The sequence below is a fragment of the Lithobates pipiens genome, unplaced genomic scaffold, assembly GCF_037356315.1.
Source record: "Lithobates pipiens isolate NorthernLeopardFrog02 unplaced genomic scaffold, aLitPip1_a1.2 Scaffold_27, whole genome shotgun sequence".
In the NCBI taxonomy this organism is placed as follows: Eukaryota; Metazoa; Chordata; class Amphibia; order Anura; family Ranidae; genus Lithobates; species Lithobates pipiens.
This window is the reverse complement of record NW_027507788.1, coordinates 210,315,388-210,338,597: the sequence shown is the minus strand read 5'-3', so window position 1 is coordinate 210,338,597 and position 23,210 is coordinate 210,315,388. Positions and strand designations below refer to the sequence as shown.

The window sequence follows — 23,210 nt, the reverse complement described above, 5'->3', positions numbered from 1 at the left end:
CTTTAGCAAGGGAGTAGTCATCTTGGAGGTGTGTTTGGAGTCATTATCATGTTGGAATACTGCCCTGCGGCCCAGTCTCCGAAAGGAGGGGATCTTGCTCTGCTTCAGTATGTCCCAGTACATGTTGGTATTCATGGTTCCCTTAATGAACTGTAGCCCCCCAGTGCCATGACACTCCCACCACCATGCTTGACTGTAGGCAAGACACACTTGTCTTTGTACACCTCACCTGGTTTGCGCCACACACGCATCACACCATCTGAACCAAATACATTTCTTCTTCTCATCAGGCCACAGTACACAGTTCCAGCAATCCATGTCCTTAGTCTGCTTGTCTTCAGCAATCTGTTTGCCGGCTTTCTTGTGCATCATCTTTAGAAGAAGCTTCCTTCTGGGATGACAGACCAATTTGATGCAGTGTGCGGCCAATGGTCTGAGCACTGACAGGCTGACCCCCCACCCCTTCAACCTCTTCAGCAATGCTGGCAGCACTCATATGTCTATTTCCCAAAGACAACCTCTGGATATGACGCTGAGCACGTGACCTCAACTTCTATGGTGGACGATGGCGAGGCCTGTTCTGAGTGGAACCTGTCCTGTTAAACCGCTGTATGGTCTTGGCCACAGAGCTGCAGCTCGGTTTCAGGGTCTTGGCAATCTTCTTATAGCCTAGGCCAGTGATGGTGAACCTTGGCACCCCAGATGTTTTGGAACTACATTTCCCATGATCCTCATGCACTTTGCAGTGTAATGGAGCATCATGGGAAATGTAGTTCCAAAACATCTAGGGTGCCAAGGTTTGCCATCACTGGTCTAGGCCTTCTTTATGTAGAGCAGTGTTTCTCAATTCCAGTCCTCATGGCCCACTAACAGGTCATGTTTTCAGGATTTCCCTCAGATGAAACAGCTGGGGTAATTACTAAGGCAGTGAAACTGATCAAATCACCTGTGCAAAATAATGGAAAGCCTGAAAACATGACCTGTTAGTGGGCCATGAGGACTGGAATTGAGAAACACTGATGTGGAGCAACAATTCTTTTTTTCAGATCCTCAGAGAGTTCTTTGCCATGCGGTGCCATGTTGAACTTCCAGTGAGCAGTATGAGTGAGTGAGAGCAATAACTCCAAATTTAACACACCTGCTCCCCATTCACACCTGAGACCTTGTAACACTAACGAGTCACATGACACCGGGAAGGAAAAATGGCTAATAGAGCCCAATTTGGAAATTTTCACTTAGGGGTGTACTCACTTTTGTTGCCAGCAGTTTACACATTAATGGCTGTGTGTTGAGTTATTTTGAAGGGGCAGCAAATTTACACTGTTATACAAGCTGTACACTCACTATACATTTTAGCAAAGTCTAATTTCTTCAGTGTTGTCACATGAAAAGATATAATAAAATATTTACAAAAATGTGACTGAGGGGTGTACTCACTTTTGGGAGATATTGTATATCTTGCTATTTTCATGAATGTTGCACGTATACTGTATAATATAGAGCATGACTGTAGGTATCTTCCTGACGAAGCGGGCAATGACCCCTGAAACGTGTCAAAGTCACAGCAAGCAACTCATCACCCAAGTTCGGCAGGGATGTTGAGTGAATTATTTGATGTTATGACATCTCATGTACAGTAGCCAATAGCTTTGATGTAGGAATTTGATCTGAGAATGCGTGGCACTTGGTCCGATCAAAATTCTCTACACATGATCGGAGTATGTCCGATCGGACCAGTTGGTCGGGAAATATTTCCAACAAGTTGGAAAATTGGGTCCGACGGATATTCCGACGGAATCAGTCCAATGCATACCACACACAGTCGGATTATCCGACAACACGGTCTGATAGGACACATTCCGACGGATTCTCCGACCGTGTGTATAAGGCTTAACACTGTCTAACTGTTAACTCTAACTGTCTTATTTCCAGCTACTGGAAATGTCCTGTTATCTTAGAGCAACCAACACATCATACAAACAGAACTTTTAAGGTGATAGAGATATACCCAAGTCAATAAATACTGAAAAATATTTTTTTTTTTATTAACCAAAATCTCTTACAAAAAACATAAAATATAAAAATATAGATACAATGAAGGTCAACGGACCATTTTGAAGTACATTCAGCAAACATTCTCCCGTGCCTATTCTCTCTTTACACAACTACATTCAATTGACACATATGATATTCCAAAGTATTTGTAGTCCAAAAAAACCTATATTCCAGCAGTGGAATAAGGGCGGCCTTCTCTACGCGTTTCATAGACTCACGATCTGGTTCTTCAGAAGACGGAGAGAAGTTTATCTATAATTTCATATAAAAAAAACAATGATTAGACACATACATAGACCTGGTCATAATTGAACACCGAAGACTGACAACGCAGATTATTCTATATCTGATGATAACATGGTAAACCATTAGCACTTGATGGGGAAATTGCATATTTCATATTTTCTTCTACTTGGCTCACAATATTGAATAATGAATTCACCCAAAAGGGGAAGCTCCCCTTGTTTGCACCCTTCACTGCCACAATTGGCACTGGGGAGGGGGGGGGGGCGGGTACCTGGTTTTGACATCTGAGCTGGAAGTTCCTTCCCCCACAGTCTTCTGGGACAGGATGAGTGGGGGTGGGGGAGTTGGATCCAGGAGACTCTTCCACCACAACCCCATAAATCCACCCTGTAACCTATCATGACAGAAATGGCCAAAGATATGGGCAAGATTTACACTTGTGATTGGGGTGTCAGGGCTGGGCCTTCTCTGAGCTGGCCGCTCAGCTGTCGGCTAATTGCCAGCTCCTATCTCTCTACAGTGACTCAGCTGTTGATGATATCCTGCTCGTCAGTCCTGCTTACTTAAGCCGCCCAGTCCAGAAGTTCTCTACTTTCGCCTTGGTCAAGATCACAAAAACTATCTCCCGCGATCCTGTTCAAGACTTGCTTTGCTGACATCCCTTTTGGCTCCAGATCCTGCTTGCTGTTCCACTACATTGATACCTGACTTCTGGCTTGGCTGACTATACGTTCTGGTTACTGAAATTTGGCTATGTTTTCACTATATTTGTTCTTTTTACTTTTATTATTAAAAAAGTGTGATTTAACTGTACTTCCGTCTTGGCTTGATTTAATGGTTTCTGACATGGGGATTGTGAAAAAAGAAGGTTAAGCTGTGTTTTTACCCCCCCCCCCCCACCTTAAGCTGCACAGGCAGCCGAATAGGGATGTACAGATGCTACGCCCATGCCAAACATTATACCCCATGCCACATTTAGCGGGCAGAACATGATCCATTTAGGTGAACGGGGCCACATCACAACCCTATGATTGTAGCGTGGTGGTGGGGGCTTTTAGGGCTTAAAGTGGTTCTAAAGCTTTTTAAAGTTTTTACTTTAACGCATTCTCTGCGTTAAAGTAAAAAACCTTCAATGTCCAAGACCCCGAACTTGATCCATCGGGCATTGTGCACAAGAGCAGCAGCTCTCCCAGGTCTCTCCATCCTCACTGGGCAGATTGATAGCAGCGGGGGGGCTATTGGCTCCCTATGAAAGGGAGCCACTGGCCTGGAACAAGGGTCCAGGTCAAGAGTTCTGACTTCACATTTTATGTACTTGTTCTGACTCTTGGCTTATAAAATACTAATATTTGCAGAAGGAAATCAGCAATAGCGGCTTACCATACAATTTGTTTTTTTATACATAACCAACATTGCTTCAGGAGAGGAGGCAGCACAAGGCAAACCTTTTACATGCTGCCAAGATTTGGTGTGTACCTAACAAACAGACCACAAGAGCTAAAATCCATACCGAGACTTCATATGTGCCAGGAATGAGGGTCTCAGTTGGAAGATAAAGCGTTTCTTCTTTAAAAAAAATCAAAAAATCCTCCGAGTTCATATTTAAAACACATCTGTATGTAGAAAAAATTATTCTGTATCCGTAATATAGCAAATGAATAAATTACCTTGAAATCCTTGGCTGCTTAGATTAGTGAATCCGAAGGCGTTTTCCATAAAGGGGTTCCAGAATGTAGTACAAGAAAGACAGGAAGATGCTGGCCAGGAAGATGAGACTCATGACAGACAGCAGGACGTAGCGGCCGATGAAGAATGTGTCCACAATCTGTATCAGGCAGAAAATATATACACTGTGAAGTAATTGGTGCAAATAAATATTATTCAAGAGTGGTTTACGGATTCCCTCTAGCTATGAAACCGAGCACACTGCTTAATAAAACAAAGTCTTATTTATTTCCCAAGAAAATAGGAAAACGCTAACATGAAAATACTAAAGAAAAGATATTAGCAAGCATATAACAGAACATAATACAAAAACATCAAAGATACTTATCACACGGTCTCCTCGGCTGGGCTCAAAAGGGTAGAGAGCTAGCCATGCAGCTCAGAAAGCCACGAGGCTTGAACGAAGAGCGAAAAAAGGGACGAATTCCCTCCTGTGTGCCCTTTTTACACATTCATTGAGACCCATTCGTAACCACCCCCACTAGCCTCCTGTCCAATGAGATATTGCCAAGAGGTAGTTCTTTTAATATCTTATATTACTGTCCGTCCTGCTGTATTGGCCTCTAGGGGCAGCATTGTCCATGTATCATCTCTAGGTGCCTGTTTGATCTTTGTCACCCACTGTCAATCAATCATCCTGGCAGCCATGATTCTCCTTTAAGATTGCTTGCAGTGTATCATCATACCAGTGGGCTCGGAGCCAAGCCCTTGTTACAAGCCTTGCTAACTTTGAGATGCAGATTCTGATATGCTACAAAGCTCTAAGTAAGTAGGAACTGACCGGCACATGGGGTGGGGGGGAAGGAGATGCGGTGTTTAGTGCCACTGCTGGCTGCCTGTGGGTGGGGGTGTGTGGTGGTTTGCCGCCCCCCCCAAAAAACACCAGCTGCCACTGACAGCAAGCGTTAACTGCTCATGTATTGCCTAAGGGTGAGGAAAGCAGAGATATACTTACCTAATCTGCCAATCCTCCCAGCGTACAACCAGCCCCCCCCCTCCCCCCCATGGTCCAGTAGTCTAGTGCAGTGGACTGTTTCTGATGTCACCACGCCCATAAACCTGCTCTGGATGTGAGGACAGCAGGAACAGTCCACCGCCGTTTTTTGAGGATTGAAGGATCAAGTGAGTATAGGCTTTCTGTGCGCCCCTAGGCAAAACAAGCAGTTAAAAAAAACTAAAAACTTTTTCCTGGAGTTCTGCTTTAAAAGTAAAAAAAAAAAGACTTTCCTATTACATTCACCGGCCTCTTCTCTGCTCTCTCCACTTTCTATATTTCAGGATTTGTATTATCTCTATGACTCATGCCTATTGGTAACACTTACCTAATAAACAGGCACAGGAGATGATACCGCTATATAAATTAACAATGAATATTAATGATATCCATGATAAAGGTGCCAAAAAATCATTTTCTGAGTGTTGAACATCAGAGTGATGTAAGGAAATGTTAACGATAAAAAAGTACAGAACCCCCTGCGGCCCATTATTCAATTCTCATGGAACCTGTAATGGTACAGAAGCTGCTACTGACCATTTGTTTTTAAAGAGGAACTTCAGTCCTCTTAATGCTGGCACCACCATCTTTGATGGTCCAGATGTGCTAAAGGTCGCTGCCCGTCCTTCGGAACCTAGCAGAGCCCCGTGGCAGCTCTGCACATGCACGGGTGCGCAAACGTGGCATTTCTTCAGAATGTTCGCAGACCGAACACAATGTGGATACTGAAGGCCAGGCAGAGCCCTTCACTGCATTTGCACATGCGTGGATTAGGTGCAACGTAATTCTTACCTAAGTGAGAAAAGCTGAAGTGCTGGTTAGGGTTCTCCCTCCCAAATCAAATCACTAATGGCCCCATTCACAATAGATGAAGGCTTCCTGGCCATCATTCTGATCCTTGCTTTACTACAAAGTAGGGTATATACAGTAAAGGGGGAGTTCAGGTTTTTCAAACTTTACTAAATCCCATCTTACCAAGCCCCATCATCCTTTTGACTGGATTCCTAAAGGGGGGGGGGGGTCAGTTAAGGACTGCCTGATCACGTGACCAATGTCACATGTTTGGGAGTGGGTCCTGCGGGCTCTTGATAAATGCTAGAGACCAGGCACTGTCTATGAAAGCTCAGTCACTGTGCTAGGAGGGTGCAGTGAACACACTCTCAGCACAGGAACCTTGGCTGCCCATGGATGTCAATGTGCAGCATGTGGGAGTTAGAGCGCACCCTCTGCCACTGCACATATGGGTTACATGGGGTGGTGAGAGGTTAAGGCATGCTTGCCCTGGGTCATTGACTTCAGAGTCATCCTGCACCTTGCACCAGCCATGACAGTTTATATTTTTTTGTCCTTGGAGGCTACCTCTAGCTGTCCTACAAGCAGCAGTAATAGGGCCACATGAGGCAATTTGAATTTCCAGGGTGTATAACTGTGGTGGTCAATTTTCTTGATACAGGGGGCCTCAAGTGTTCCCCGTGATATCACCAAAGGGCTACACATGAGTGTCAATATTCAATGACAGAGACAGCAGACATCCAACAGGATATAGTCAAAGACTATGGGCATGGTACAAGAGATGGTCAGAGACTGTGGACATAATACAGAAGATGGTCAGAGACCATGGACATCATGCAGGAGATAGTCAGAGATTGTGGACATAATACAGGAGATGGTCAGAGACTGTGGATAGAATACAGAAGATAGTCAGAGACCGTGGACATAATACAGGAGATGTTGGCCACTGTGGGTATGATACAGAAGATGTTGGAAACTGGGGACATGACACAGGAGATGTTGGAGACTGGGGACATGATACAGGAGATGTTGGAGACTGCAGACATGATACAGGAGATGTTGGAGACTGGGGACATGATACAGGAGATGTTGGAGACTGCAGACATGATACAGGAGATGTTGGAGACTGGGGACATGATACAGGAGATGTTGGAGACTGGGGACATGATACAGGAGATGTTGGAGACTGGGGACATGATACAGGAGATGTTGGAGACTGGGGACATGATACAGGAGATGTTGGAGACTGGGGACATGATACAGAAGATGTTGGAGACTGGGGACATGATACAGAAGATGTTGGAGACTGGGGAAATGATACAGGAGACATTAAAGACTGGGGACATGATACAAGATATGTTGAAGACTGCAGACATGATACAAGATATGTTGAAGACTGCAGACATGATACAAGATATGTTGAAGACTGCAGACATGATACAAGTGATGTTGGAGACTTCAGACATGATACAGGAGATGTTGGAGACTGCAGACATGATACAGGAGATGTTGGAGACTGGGGACATGATACAGGAGATGTTGGAGACTGGGGACATGATACAGGAGATGTTGGAGACTGGGGACATGATACAGAAGATGTTGGAGACTGGGGACACGATACAAGATATGTTGAAGACTGCAGACATGATACAAGAGATGTTGAAGACTGCAGACATGATACAAGTGATGTTGGAGACTGCAGACATGATACAGGAGATGTTGGAGACTGCAGACATGATACAGGAGATGTTGGAGACTGGGGACATGATACTGGAGATTTTGAAGACTGTGGACATGATACAAGAGATGTTGGAGACTGCAGACATGATACAGGAAATGTTGGAGACTGCAGACATGATACAGGAGATGTTGGAGACTGAGGACATGATACAGGAGATGCTGGAGACTGCAGACATGATACAGGAGATGTTGGAGACTGGGGACACGATACAAGAGATGTTGGAGACTGGGGACATGATACAGGAGATGTTGGAGACTGGGGACATGATACAAGAGATGTTGGAGACTGGGGACATGATACAGGAGACATTGGAGACTGGGGACATGATACAAGAGATGTTGGAGACTGGAGACATGATACAAGAGATGTTGGAGACTGGAGACATGATACAAGAGATGTTGGAGACTGGGGACATAAGAACCATTCGTAGACAGGAGAGAAATTACATGAGACTGCTAGAACTCAGTGTATCTACACATCATACACTGGACCCCTGTGGTAGATACAGACTCAGAAGTGACAGATGCCTCTCACTCGGCCCCCATACACACCGAACTACAACTTCTCATCCCACTACGATGGGTGAAAACACTGGAAAATTCTCCTTCAGGCTCATAATGATGAAAAATACATTTTTTGAACAACGGCCAAATAAAAGTTCCTTTTTTTTTTTCTTCAGATGGTGGACATGAAACAAAGTGTGAGAACATAAAAGGGGATGGCCAGACCAATCCTCCGCCATGGCCGGGCCCCCGGGAGCTGCCAAACATGCTGCTACAACAAGAAAGGTCAGGAAGCTGTGCCCGCATGAAAGGCTGACCTTGGCTTCCTCGCTGAACGAGTCTCTGGTGGTCGGCGTGTTTGTCCGCACAAGACGCTTCGCTTTTCTAATTAGCCAATTAGTGGGCCTTCGGTGGGTAAAGCTGGAGTCATGTATTATGGATGGACTATTGAGCTGCTCTGAGAGGAGGATGGAGAGGGAGACGCACACACAAATCTTGTAATTAGTTCTCGGAGAGGAACTGCCGCAGCAGCTGAGTAAATCACATGGAGTACCAATGTCCATCTCACCACTACTCCTCATACAATGACCCGTTATCTAGTATATTGAGGGGGGGATATCATAGTAATCCAAGGCCATGTGCGCTCCCCATGGGCAGTGTGGAATAACAAGAGCCGCCACTACTGGAATAAAGCGCCCTGCAGAATCACAGAACAAGCCCTATAAAGCTGGCCATACCATGATCCGAATCTGGCCGATTCCTGCTGGCCCAGCCGAACTCTGATCAATGTGTGGCCTCCCCTGCTGAACAGAAGTCAATTTAACAAATGACATATTGGAAAGTTTTCCATCAATCAACAGTCAATCAATCAATACTTCCTTTCTATTGATGCTACATAGCTTTTTTTAAATGCGGTGATGCCATCACTGGGTCTCTGTGCTTCTATATGCACTGCAGGCAGATCGTGGCTGGTGGGAGGGGCAGACAGTACTAACCTTAAGAGCGTTCAGTCCTGATAAAAGAAGTGGGCTGGCTCTTGGGAGGGGCTTTGCAAATATCAAAATGCCTTGATAATTGGATGTCGGTTTGGAGGAGTGAGGGCTCATTTCCACTGAAGCTTAGTAGTACCCCCAGCTCTGCTGATCCCCCGCTCAGTAGTAACCTCCAGCTTCACTGATCCCCCGCTCAGTAGTAACCCCTCTCAGCAGATTCCTAGCTCATTGCTACCCTTGTTCAGCAGAGACCCCATTCAGTAGTATCCCCAGCTCTGCTTATCCCCTGCTCAGTAGTACCCCAGCTCTGCTGATCCTCCGCTCTGAAGTACCCCCGCTCAGTAATAACCTCCAGCTCTGCTGATCCGCTGCTCAGTAGTAACCTCCAGCTCTGCTGATCTCCCACTCTGTAGTAACCTCCAGCTCTGCTGATCCCCCACTCAGTAGTAACCTCCAGCTCTGCTGATCCCCCGCTCAGTAGTAACCCCACTAAGCAGATCCCCAGCTTATTGGTACCCTTGTTCAGCAGATACCACACTCAGTAGTACCCCCAGCTCTGCTAATTCCCCGCTCAGTAGTAACCTCCAGCTCTGCAGATCCCCCACTCAGTAGTAACCTCCAGCTCTGCTAATCCCCCGCTCAGATGTACACCCACTCAGCAGATGCCCAGCTCATTGGTACCCTTGTTCAGCAGATCCCCCACTCAGTAGTACCCCCAGCTCTGCTTAGCCCCCCACTTAGTAGTAACCCCCAGCTCTGCTGATCCCCCACTCAGTAATACCCCCACCTTTGCTGATCCCCCATTCATTAGTACCGCCACTCAGCAGATTCCTAGTTCAGTGGTACCCTTGTTCAGCAGATATTCCACTCAGTAGTACCCCCAGCTTTGCTGAGCCCCGCTCAGTAGTAACTTCCAGCTTTGCTGATCCCCCGCTCAGTAGTACCCCTACTCAGCAGATTCCCAGTTCATTGGTGGCAATCAAGCATGTGTGGCGGCAACCAGATGAGTACAAAAACAAGTGTGCTTTGCCTACAGTCAAGGATGGTGGTGGGAGTGTCAAGGTCTGGGGCTGCATGAGTGCTGCCGGTGTCCTCTCATATATGGTCCCCCATCGGATAGTGTCCGCTGTGTACTGCGCATGCGCAGTACACAGCACACACAGATTCCGAAAATAGCCGAGGATGAACGGTGCCTGTGCCGTGAGTCCACGTTCTAGCCCCACATAGAGTTGGAATATAAAAGAGCCGAGCGCAGCGAGGCCAAGCCCGAAGCGTGGCGAGCAAAGCTCGCACGCGAGGGGCCCTCTAATTTTCCGAACCCTATGTCCGCTTGGATGGTGGGGCTACCACCTCCACTCACGGCGCAGGTGCCGTTCATCTTCGGAGATTTTTTCCGAAGCTTCTTCTGTCCCGTACTGTGCATGCGCAGTACGGGGCAGACACTATATGATGGCAGGACACTATCTGCCAGAACACCGGCACTGGAGAGCTACAGTTCATTGAGGGAACCATGAATACCAACATGTACTGTGACATACTGAAGCAGAGCATGATCCCCTCCCTTTGGAGACTGGGCCGCAGGGCAGTATTCCAACATGATAATGATCCCAAACACACCTCCAACACCACCACTGCCTTGCTAAAGAAGCTGAGGGTAAAGGTGATGGACTGGCCAAGCATGTCTCCAGATCTAAACCCTATTGAGCATCTGTGGGACATCCTCAAATGGAAGGTGGAGGAGCGCAAGCTCTCTAAAATCCACCAGCTCTGTGATGTCATCATGGAGGAGTGGAAGAGGACTCTGGTGGTAACCTGTGAAGCTCTGGTGACCTCCATGCCCAAGAGGGTTAAGGCAGTGCTGGAAAATAATGGTGACCACACAAACTATTGACACTTTGGGCCCAATTTGGACATTTTTTTACTTAGGGGGTGTACTCACTTTTGTTGCCAGTGGTTTAGATATTAATGGCTGTGTGTTGAGTTATTTTGAGGGGACAGCAAATTTACACTGTTATACAAGCTGTACACTCACTACTTTGCTTCAATGTAAAGTGTCATTTCTTCAGTGTTGTCACATAAAAAGATAGAATAAAATATTTTTAAGAATGTGATGGGTGTACTCACTATATGTGTCAGTTCATTGCTCGGGTATTCGTGCGCAAGCGCGCACACGTGCATATGCGCATGCCAATTAGCACTTGGCACTCAGTGGCCTCTATCTCTATGAGCAGTTGCGGAATGGTCTTCAGCTTGGTCCTGAGACTTGATCCGCTGTACCTGCTTACCTGTGTATGACCCGGCTTGTCTTTGGACTTCGCTTCTGCTCTTGCTCTGTTTATTCAACTACCTCAACCCTGGCCTGTTTACTGGACCTGTCCTGCCTGCTGACTTTGTACTGCTTTGCCCGACTGTTACTGACCTTGGCCTGCCTTCTGGACTTGCTTTGCCCACTGATTCAGTTCCTTGCTGCCTGGTCGTTGCTGACTGCTCCTCATCTTCTGGTCCTGCTACCATCTCCTGCTCTGGTGCCAAGCTACTCCTGCATCCTGTTCCATGGACTGCGACTACCAGCTCCACTCACCTACGGAGTGGACATCACCAGCCAGCTACTACAGCACTCATGCCACTCCTTGCCCTTACTTACACTCTCTGTCTCCACCTTCAAGAGTGTTGGGCGGGAGGTGCAAGAGAGGCCTCCGCAACGTTCCAGCCTTCACCAGGTATGTGATAAAGGAATTGTAAGCTGAAATGTGTGAACTCATATCAGTAAGGCTTTGTAAGCCAAAAAGCGTTAGTTTTCGGCTCTATATTGGACCACTTGATTTTTAGTCAATAAATTCAAATTATGTATTGACTCCAAGTGTTGACTTTTATTTGAGGACCGTGTGACCTGTGAAGAGTCAGCTCCTCGGACAAGCTTGATTGGGTTTCTATTATGGATGTAGAGATTTCCATTCAGGATTACCAATAACCAATTAGCCACAATATCATTTAATGTCCACACCCCACCCAACAAAATACCTGAAACTCCTTCTGTGTCGTGGAAGTCTCACTCGCTCGGGGGAAGAAGACCAGAACCAGAGTGACGATCAGCGCCAGAAGGAAGAACACAACACTCAGCAATCTGTAAGGGCAAAAGGTATAGAAATCTTCACATAGGTTAAAAGATGGAACCACATAGATTACCATTGTACCACATTCTCCCATAGGAGAGCTCCTGGAGGTCTACTGAATTCTATCACTTTATATGTGTCTGTACACCTTGTGGCTGATCTGCAGTCTTCTGGTATTTAGCGTGCAGCCCTATGGGATGGAGCGTGCAGCCTTATGGGATGGAGCGTGAAGCCTTATGGGATGGCACGTGCAGCCTTATGGGATGGCACGTGCAGCCTTATGGGATGGAGCGTGAAGCCTTATGGGATGGCACGTGCAGCCTTATGGGATGGAGTGTGCAGCCTTATGGGATGGAGCGTGAAGCCCTATGGGATGGAGCGTGAAGCCCTATGGGATGGAGCGTGAAGCCCTATGGGATGGAGCGTGAAGCCCTATGGGATGGAGCGTGAAGCCCTATGGGATGGAGCGTGAAGCCCTATGGGATGGAGCGTGAAGCCCTATGGGATGGAGCGTGCAGCCTTATGGGATGGAGCGTGCAGCCTTATGGGATGGAGCGTGCAGCCTTATGGGATGGAGCGTAAAGCCCTATGGGATGGAGCGTGAAGCCCTATGGGATGGAGCGTGAAGCCCTATGGGATGGAGCGTGCAGCCTTATGGGATGGAGCGTGCAGCCTTATGGGATGGAGCGTGCAGCCTTATGGGATGCAGCGTGAAGCCTTATGGGATGGAGCGTGCAGCCTTTTGGGAGGGAGCGTGAAGGACTCTGGGAGGGAGCGTGCAGCCTTATGGGATGGAGCGTGCAGCCTTATGGGATGCAGCGTGAAGCCTTATGGGATGCAGCGTGCAGCCTTATGGGATGCAGCGTGCAGCCTTATGGGATGGAGCGTGCAGCCTTTTGGGAGGGAGCGTGAAGGACTCTGGGAGGGAGCGTGAAGGACTCTGGGAGGGAGCGTGCAGCCTTATGGGATAGAGTGTGCAGACCTATGGGAAGGAGTGTGCAGCCCTCCGGGAAGGAGCGTGCAGGCTCCTGTCAGTCGGTAGTCATTGTTTTCCCTGTCTAGATGCTGGGTCAGGGACAGTAAAGGAAAATATTTACCAGGACGTCATTCACACTTTCTATATGGTTCATTCTCTTTACTCTACTATATACTCTGTATTATGTTTTCTCAGACTTATATATATATATATATATATTTGTCTGCAGTCTCATCTGCTCCAGCACATCCGCAATTGCCAACCATCTACTTTAGCATGTCTGCAGTCTCTGACCATCTACTCTAGCGAGTCTGCAGTATTTGAACTATTATTCTAGCATATGTTCAGTCCATGACCATCTACTCTAGCATGTTTGCAGCCTTTAACTGTCTACTCTATTATGTCCACAGTCTCTGATCATCTACTCTAGTATGTCTGGAGTCTCTGACCATCTACTCTAGTATGTCTGGAGTCTCGGACCATCTACTCTAGTATGTCTGGAGTCTCTGACCATCTACTCTAGTATGTCTGGAGTCTCTGACCATCTACTCTAGTATATCTGGAGTCTCTGACCATCTACTCTAGTATAAAGGCCGATGTTTAGCTGATTACAGAGAAGTTCTGCGCACCGCCTTACATCTATCACTAAGTTGAATAAAGCCAATATCATGGCATGCTCTTACCGGGCCGCCCCAGACGTGCGGGAAAACAGAACACACAGCAGCAGGGTGACCACCCAGATAGCCGAGATCACAAACACTCCAGTGCCCACGCCAAGAACCGTACTCGCCATTCTGCAGGAAGGAAAGAAATAAAACTTAAAAACAGATTTTATACGGTAGGTTGTCAGCGATGGACATTTCAGGGGCTAGCAGACACACGGCATACCGTTAGATAAGTTTGTGCTTCAAAGTTAACATTTGAACATCTCCGATTCTCTCAGCACCATGCGCACAGATAGTGCCCTTTATTGAGTTTGCGCTCTGCATCAAGCCACCACTAGATGGCGCACTGAATGAGGCTGACACAGAACTGTATGTGCCCGTATTATTCTGTGTACATGGTGTGACCCCGCTCACCCGTGCCCTGCGATCACACCTCCATCAATAGCTTATTCATCTATTCCTATCGTATCAGAGCCCCCCACACAGTAGGCAACCTGCCATGTAAAAGATCAGATCAGACACAATGTAACAAGCAAATAAAGAAGGCCAAAGGCTGCATATTAGTGTATACAGAGCCTGGTATTCATATACCCCCTACAGCCAATATCATTCAAAGGCGGTCAAACTGATGCGTAGTAAAAAAAATAAAATTAACAATCTGTAAGTGTGTAGAGTAAAATGTGATTTCAGTATACACTCCCCGGCCACTTTATTAGGTACACCTTGCTAGTAGCGGGTTGGACCCTCTTTTGCCTTTATTATTATTATACAGGATTTATATAGCGCCAACAGTTTGAGCAGCGCTTTACAACATGAGGGCAGACAGTACAATTACAATAGAATTCAATACAGGAGGGATCAGAGGGCCCTGCTCGTTAGAGCTTACAATCTAGAAGGGAGGGTCAAGTTTGCCTTAAGAATTTCCTTCATTCTTGGTGGCATAGATACAACAAGGTGTTTGGAAATGTTCCTCAGAGATTTTGCTCCATAGTGACACGATAGCATCATGCAGTTTCTGCAGATATGTCCGCTGCACATCCATGATGCCAATCTCCCGTTCCACCACCTCCCAAAGGTGCTCTAATGGATGAGATCTGGTGAGTGTGGAGAGCATTTGGAGTACAGTGATCTCATTGCCCAGTGGTGAGATGATTGGAGCTTTGTGACATGGTGTATTATCCTGCTGGAAGGAGCCATATGAAGATGGGTCTCCTGGTGGGTCCACCACATCCCAAAGGTGCTCTATTGGATTGAGATCTGGTGAGTGTGGAGGCCATTGGAGTACAGAGACCTCATTGTCCAGTGGTGAGATGATTGGAGCTTTGTGACATGGTGCATTATCCCGCTGGAAGAAGCCATCAGAAGATGGGTCTGGTGGTGGGTCCAATACATCCCAAAGGTGCTCTATTGGATGGAGATCTGGTGAGTGTGGAGGCCATTGGAGTACAGAGACCTCATTGTCCAGTGGTGAGATGATTGGAGCTTTGTGACATGGTGCATTATCCCGCTGGAAGAAGCCATCAGAAGATGGGTCTGGTGGTGGGTCCAATACATCCCAAAGGTGCTCTATTGGATTGAGATCTGGTGAGTGTGAAGCCATAGGAATACAGTGACCTCATTGTTCAGTGGTGAGACAATTGGAGCTTTGTGACATGGAGCATTATCCTGCTGGAAGGAGCCATCAGAAGATGGGTCTGGTGGTGGGTCCATTACATCCCAAAGGTGCTCTATTGGATGGAGATCTGGTGAGTGTGGAGGCCATTGGAGTACTGAGACCTCATTGTCCAGTGGTGAGATGATTGGAGCTTTGTGACATGGGGCATTATCCTGCTGGAAGAAGCCATCAGAAGATGGGGACACTGTAGTCATAAAGGGATGGACATGGTCAGCAACAATACTCAGGTAGGCCACGGGGTTTAAACAATGCTCAATTGGTACTAAGGGAATCAAAGTATGCCAAGAAAATACCCCCCCCCCCCCCCACACCATTGCACCACCACCAGCCTGAATCCTTGATATAAGGCAGGATGGATCCATGCGCCAAATTCTGACCCGACCATCTGAATGTCGCAGCTGAAATCGAGATTCATCAAACCAGGCAACGTTTTTCCAATCTTCTATTGTCCAATCTTGGTGATCCTGTGCCAGTTGTAGCCTCAGTTTCCTGTTCTTAGCTGACAGGAGTGGCACCCGGTGTGGTCTTCTGCTGCTGATTCAAGGTTGGATGTGTTGTGCGTTCAGAGATGGTATTCTGCATACCTTGGATGTAATAAGTGGTTATTTGAGTTATGCCCCGTACACACGAGCGGAATGTCCATCAGAAAAAGTTTGACGGAAGCTTTTCATCGTATATTCCGATCGTGTGTTTTTTTTTTTTCTTCAAAAATTCTGACGGACCTAGAATAGAACATGTTCTAAATATTTCCGAGGGAACCAATTCCTATTGGGAAAACCTCTCGTCTGTATGCCGTTCCGACGTACCATAAACAACGCATGCTCTGAAGTACGAGACGGAAGCTATTGGCTACTGGCTATTGAACTTCCTTTTTCTAGTCCCGTCGAACGTGTTGTACGTCACCACGTTCTTGGCGATCGGACTTGGGTGTGATCGTGTGTACGCAAGACAGCTTCAGCAGAATTTATTCCGACGGGAAAACCGGTCGTGTGTACAGGGAATTACTGTTGACTTTCTATCGTCTAGAACCAGTCTGCCCATTCTCCTCTGACCTCTGACATCAACAAGGCATTTTCCTCCACACAACAGCCACTCACTGGATATTTTCTCTTTTTCCCACAATTCTCTGTAAACCCGAGGGATGGTTGCATTTAGACCAATGCACAAAACAAAGTCCATAAAGACATGGATGAGAAAGTTTGGGGTGGAGGAACTTGACTGGCTTGCACAGTGCACTGGTCCACATCATTTGGTGGAGGGGGGATTATGGTGTGGCGTTGTTTTTCAGGGGTTGGCCCCTTAGTTCCAGTGAAGGGGAATCTTAAGGCATCAGAACACCTTTGGGATGAATTAGAGCAGAGACTGTGAGCCAGGCCTTCTCATCCAACATCAGTGCCTGACCTCACAAATGCCCTTCTGGAAGAATGATCAAACCTTCCCATAGACACCCTCCTAAACCTTGTGGACGGCCTTCCCAGAAGAGTTGAAGCTGTTATAGCTGCAAAGGGGCTAACTCCATATTGAACCCTATGGACTTATTCCCTGTTGGACTTATGCCCTGCAAAAATTCTACCCTCTGTCACATTCGGTGGGTGAATGCGACCTACTCAAGTGAATGCGGTACAGTGGCGTGGGCATTTAGGGGGTTAAAACAGACAAGCATCCTTCAAAAAGCGACCTGCAGATCTCTCCTCAGAGGGCAAACACAGGTGTAAATGTGAGTCACAGCCCCCCCTCTTTTCTCAGGGCAGGTGTGGTGCGGGAATGTGTGGAGATTCTCATGATTTCCCGCACTACACAAAAACACACGATTGCCATTAACTCTTAACCACTTCAATACCGGGCACTTTACCCCCTTCCTGCCCAGGACAATGTTCAGCTTTCAGCGCTGTCGCACTTTGAATGACAATTGCGCGCTCATGCTACACTGTACACAAACTACATTGTTATTTTCTTCCCACAAATAGAGCTTTCTTTTGGTGGTATTTGATCACCTCGGGGGGGTTTTATTTTTTGCTAAACAAATTAAAAAAAGATTGAATAATATATTTTTTCTTTGTTTCTGTTATAGAATTTTGTTTTCTGCTTCACTGACGGGCACTGATGTACACTGATGAGGTGGCACTGATATGTAGAATTTATGGGTACTGATATGCAGCACCGATGGGCACTGACAGGCGGCACTGATATGTAGAATTGATGGGTACTAATATGCAGCACCGATATGCAGCACTGATGGGCACTGATAGGCGGCACTAATATGCAGCACTGATATGCAGCGCTGATGGGGACTGATAGGTGTCACTGATGGGCACTAATAGCTGGCACTGATGGGCAGCACTGATGATGTGGTACTGACTGGTGGTACTGATAGGCACTGATTGGCACTGTGGTGGGCACTGACAGGCGTTCCTGATGGGGCACTGACTGACAGCTGATGGGCACTGATTGGCATTGCTGTATCACATCCGATCGGCTCTTCCCTGTCAGCACGAACCGTGAAAAGACGTTTACTGGCACTTCCTGGTTCACGCTGTGATTGGTCACAACTGATCACATGGTAAGGAGCCTCCGTCAGAGGCTCCTTACCACGATCGGAGATCGACCAACAATCGCGGGCACGCGCCGGCATGTTATCCTGAAGGACGTCATATGATGCCCCATCAGGATAACTGAACCACCGCCCGGCTGCGATTCTGCTATAGGCTCGGGCGCTAAGTGATAAAAGCGACTACTGTTGTACCATCCGTTTTTGGCAGCTGTGAACACACGTGCCATACCTTACTGGGCGGCCCCATTCATTCTTAAGCCCTCCCCTCCTGGCACTCTCCAGCCATGTGACCGCTGTGATCAGAAAGCTAAGTACGTGCTGGGAGTACCCGCTGGGGGACCTGCTGGGAGCGCCGCTCTCAGCGCGGTAGTTTACGCAGGGCCACATATCTGTGTACGGCCAGCAGGAAGTGGTTAACTGCACCCCCACCCGTCTGGCAAACACGTGTGTGTTCACAGCAGCTAAAATGAATGGTAACTGCAGCACCGTGCGGGTGTGTTCGTCACGATTTTTGTGGCGCTAATTTTACTCATTTTACATGCGTAGGGCTGAACATTAAAATAAATAAGCTGCCCGAAATGCGCAGGAAGGTGAAAAAAAAAATTTAAAATAAAAAGTGTGTACGTAGATGCATTTTATGGTGTGAGCAATCCCTCAAAGGTCACCCCCAATCATGTGACATAATGTGAAGTCTCCACCCCCAATCACGTGACATAATGTGAAATCTCCACCCCAATAACATGACATAATGTGAAATCTCCACCCCAATCACATGACATAATGTGAAATCTCCACCCTCAATCACATGACATAATGTGAAATCTCCACCCCCAATCACATGACATAATGTGAAATCTCCACCCTCAATCACATGACATAATGTGAAGTCTCCACCCCAATCACATGACATAATGTGAAATCTCCACCCCCAATCACATGACATCATCACCATCAAGCAGGAAAAAAAATATATAAACATATACAGAAGGGAATAAACTTTTGTAAGACGTTGCCCCTAGCAACCACCTCATTCCTTTAAACCTGAACACACATTAATTACACAGGTTCTGTGGCTGATTAAGGTGGTAATTAAACTCACTTGGTGCCAAATCTGCATTAACCGCTTCCCACCCGCCCTATAGCCGAATGATGGCCTTAGAGCGGGCGGCTTCCTTCGCCTGGCCGTCCCTGGACGGCCTGGTGTTTACTTCCGCAATGCGCGCCGCCGCGGGCGCGCATCGCGGAAGTTCTGTGTTTGCCGTGTCCCCCGGGGACAGGCAAACACAGATCGCTGTAAATGGCCAATCACAGCGGCCGTTTACAGCGTGATCGGCGTGTCCAATGGGAGATGATCTCATATGTAAACATATGAGATCATCTCTCAGCGCCGCTCTCCCTCCTCACACAGACAGCGTGTGAGAGGGGAGAGAAGAACGGCTGCAGCAGCCGTCAGTATACAGAAGCAAAAAAAAAAAAAAAAGTGTAAAAAAAAAAAAGTTTAAAAAAAAGTGCCATCCTCCCCCAGAGCCATCCTCCCCCAGTGCCATGCCCCCCCCCCAGTGCCATCCTGCCCCAGTGCCATCCTGCCCCAGTGCCATCCGCCCCAGTGCCATGCCCCCCCCCCAGTGCCATCCTGCCCCAGTGCCATCCTGCCCCAGTGCCATCCGCCCCAGTGCCATCCGCCCCAGTGCAATCCACCTCACCCCAGTGCCACCTGCCCGCAGTACTATCTGTCCCCAGTGCCACCTGTTGTCAGTGCCATTTGTCCCCAGTGCCATCTGTCATCAGTGCCACGTATAAGTGGCATCTGTCATCAGTGCCACGTGTTATTAGTGCCACATAGTGCCATCTGTCATCAGTGCCACGTATTAGTGCCATCTGTCATCAGTGCCACGTATCAGTGCCATTTGTCATCAGTGCCACCTGTCAGTGTCACGTGCCATCTGTTGTCAGTGTCACGTGTCATCAATGCCCCTTATCAGTGCCATCTGTCATCAGTGTCACGCGTCATTGGTGCCACGTATTAGTGCCATCTGTCACCGGTGGCACGTATTAGTGCCACGTATTAGTGCCACGTGTCATCAGTGCCACGTATTAGTGCCACGTGTCATCAGTGCCACGTATTAGTGCCACGTGTCATCAGTGCCACGTATTAGTGTCATCTGTCATCAGTGCCACATATTAGTGCCATCTGTCATCAGTGCCACGTGTCATCAGTGCCACGTATAAGTGTCATCATTGCCACGTATCAGTGCCATCTGTCATCAGTGTCACATGTCATTGTCCTGGTATTTCAAAAGTGCAATAAGTAGTCAACAAGTTAGATGTGTAATTTATGCTTCTAGAACACGTGATGGCGCTCCCTGCATGTTGGGCCTCTCTATGTGGCCAGGCTGTGAAAAAGTCCCACACATGTGGTATTGTAATACTCAGGAGGAGTAGCAGAATTTTTTGGGGGGTGTCATTTGTGGTATACACATGCCACGTGAGAGAAATACAATGACAATTTTGTGGAGAAAAATAAAAAAAATGAAAAATCTTCATTTTGCAAAGAATTGTGGGAAAAAAATGACAACATCAAAAAGCTCACTATGCCTCTTACTAAATACCTTGGAATGTCTACTTTCCAAAAAGGGGTCATTTGGGGGGTATTTGTACTTTCCTGACTTGTTCGGGTCACAAGAAGCGAGATAGGCCACCAGTACATCAGATGTGATCAATTTTGTATGATTCGCACCACAGCTTGTAGACTCTCTAACTTTCACAAAGACCAAATAATATCCACTAATTTCGGTTATTTTTACCAAAGATATGTAGCAGTAAATTGTGGCCAAAATTTATGAAGAAAAATTTTTAATTTGCATAATTCTGTCACAGAAACAAAGAAATATGCGGTTTTTTTCAAAATTTTCGGTCTTTTTTCATTTATAGCGCAAAAAATAAAAACCCCAGAGGTGATCAAATACCACCAAAAGAAAGCTCTATTTGTGGGGAAAAAAGGACACAAAATTCATTTGGGTACAGTGTTGCATGACTGAGTAATTGTCATTCAAAGTGTGAGAGCACCAAAGGCTGAAAATTGGTCTGGGCAGGAAGGTGTTTAAGTGCCCAGTAAGCAAGTGGTTAAATCATCCTCAGAAGCCGTGTAATTCATATGTGTTCAGGTTTAAAGGGATGAGGTGGCAACTCTACAACCACCACTCAAATACACATAACAAGGGGAAATGTACGAAGACTCGAGCAGATAGAATCTGCAGCAGTTGTCCACGGCAACCAGTCAGCTTCTATCTTTCGTTTTGAAAGCTCACCTGAACAAAGCTCACCTGATTGGTTGCCGTTGACAGCTGCTCCAGATTCTGTCTGCTCCAGTTTTGATCACATTTCCCCTCGGTGATCATAAGTGGCCATTCACACAGATACAGAGCAAAAACAGGGCTGCGTAAATTGACAGCGCTATATAAGTACCTAAAATAATAATAATAAAAACCATCGATCACTTACTGATCAATCCGACGAGTGAATGCTGAAATAACTGATGGAAGTGGAATGGAGACAATCCTGTCTTTCCACTTCCAGGTTAAAGGGCGTCATCCATCCCAGTGTACAGATCCCAGCACAGCGTTGCCTGGCAACAAAGGACGCCAACCGAGCATGCTCTACGACACCAAACAAAGCAGGGAGGTGCAGCATAGCATGCTAGGACACCATGGGGGGAGGGGAATTTACTAAAGGAAAATTCACTTTGCACTGAAAGTGCACTTGAAAGTGAAGTCGCTGTAGATCCGAGGGGGACATGCAAGGAAAATAAAAACAGCATTTTAGCTTGTATATGATTGGATGATAAAATCAGCAGAGCTTCCCCTCATTTCAGATATACCCCTTAGATTTAGAGCGATTGCAGTGCAAAGTGGGTTTGCCTTTCGTAAAAACAAAACCAATGACTTCCTACATCAGGGGGATTCAAATTCAAGGAGGTGCATGTTTGGAAATTTCCTTCCAGTAGAATTCCAAATCTCATGTTTGTGCGATGACTCAGATCCTAGTATGTGTATTTATAAAAAAAAAAAAAAAGGAATTTACAATTCCCATAGCATAGCCCCCTTAGATCGGGTGTCCCTATGACAGTGCCCCCTTGCATCAGAGACCCCCTTACATCGGATGTCCCATCTGAGCCCCCCTACATCGGATGTCCCATCTGCACCCCCCTTACATCGGATGTCCCATCAGAGCCCCCCTTACATCAGATGTCCCACCAGTGCCCCTCTTACATCATATGTCCCATCTGAGCCCCCTTACATCGGATGTCCCACCAGAGCCCCCCTTACATCGGATGTCCCATCTGAGCCCCCTTACATCGGATGTCCCATCTGAGCCCCCCTTATATCAGATGTCCCATCAGAGCCCCCCTTACATCAGATGTCCCACCAGTGCCCCTCTTACATCATATGTCCCATCTGAGCCCCCTTACATCGGATGTCACATCTGAGCCCCCCTTATATCAGATGTCCCATCAGAGACCCCCTTACATCGGATGTCCCATCTCAGCCCCCCTTACATCAGGTGTCCCATCTGAGCCCCCTTTACATCGGATGTCCCATCAGAGCCCCCCTTACATCGGATGTCCCATCAGAGCCCCCCTTACATCAGATGTCCCATCAGAGCCCCCCTTACATCGGATGTCCCATCAGAGCCCCCCTTACATCAGATGTCCTATCAGAGCCCCCCTCACATCTGATGTCCCATCAGAGCCCCTCTTACATTAGATGTCCCATCTGAGCCCCCCTGACATCGGATGTCCCATCAGAGCCCCTCTAACATCGGATGTCTCATCAGAGCCCCCCTTACATCGGATGTCCCATCTGAGCCCCCCTTACATCGGATGTCCCATCAGAGCCCCCCTACATCGGATGTCCCATCTGAGCCCCCCTTACATCGGATGTCCCATCTGCGCCCCCCTTACATCGGATGTCCCATCTGCGCCCCCCTTACATCAGATGTCCCATCTGAGACCCCCTTACATCGGATGTCCCATCAGAGACCCTCTTACATTGGATGTCCCATCTGAGACCCCCTGACATCGGATGTCCCATCAGAGCCCCTCTAACATCGGATGTCCCATCAGAGACCCCCTCACATCGGATGTCCCATCAGAGCCCCTCTTACATCAGATGTCCCATCTGAG

The 23,210-nt window shown here is 47.2% G+C and overlaps 1 protein-coding gene across 1 annotated transcript; it reads right to left on the bottom strand.

Annotated features, from left to right (window-relative positions):
* Nucleotides 1-2,021: 2,021 nt before the first annotated feature.
* Nucleotides 2,022-21,619, bottom strand: TMEM218 (transmembrane protein 218). Its single transcript, XM_077458199.1, is given in 6 exon segments — nt 2,022-2,307; nt 3,969-4,126; nt 12,070-12,172; nt 13,821-13,931; nt 21,530-21,556; nt 21,558-21,619. Coding segments are annotated over 5 exon segments (438 nt in total). The 3' UTR covers nt 2,022-2,307; nt 3,969-3,991.
* Between the last annotated feature and the right edge of the window lie 1,591 nt (nt 21,620-23,210).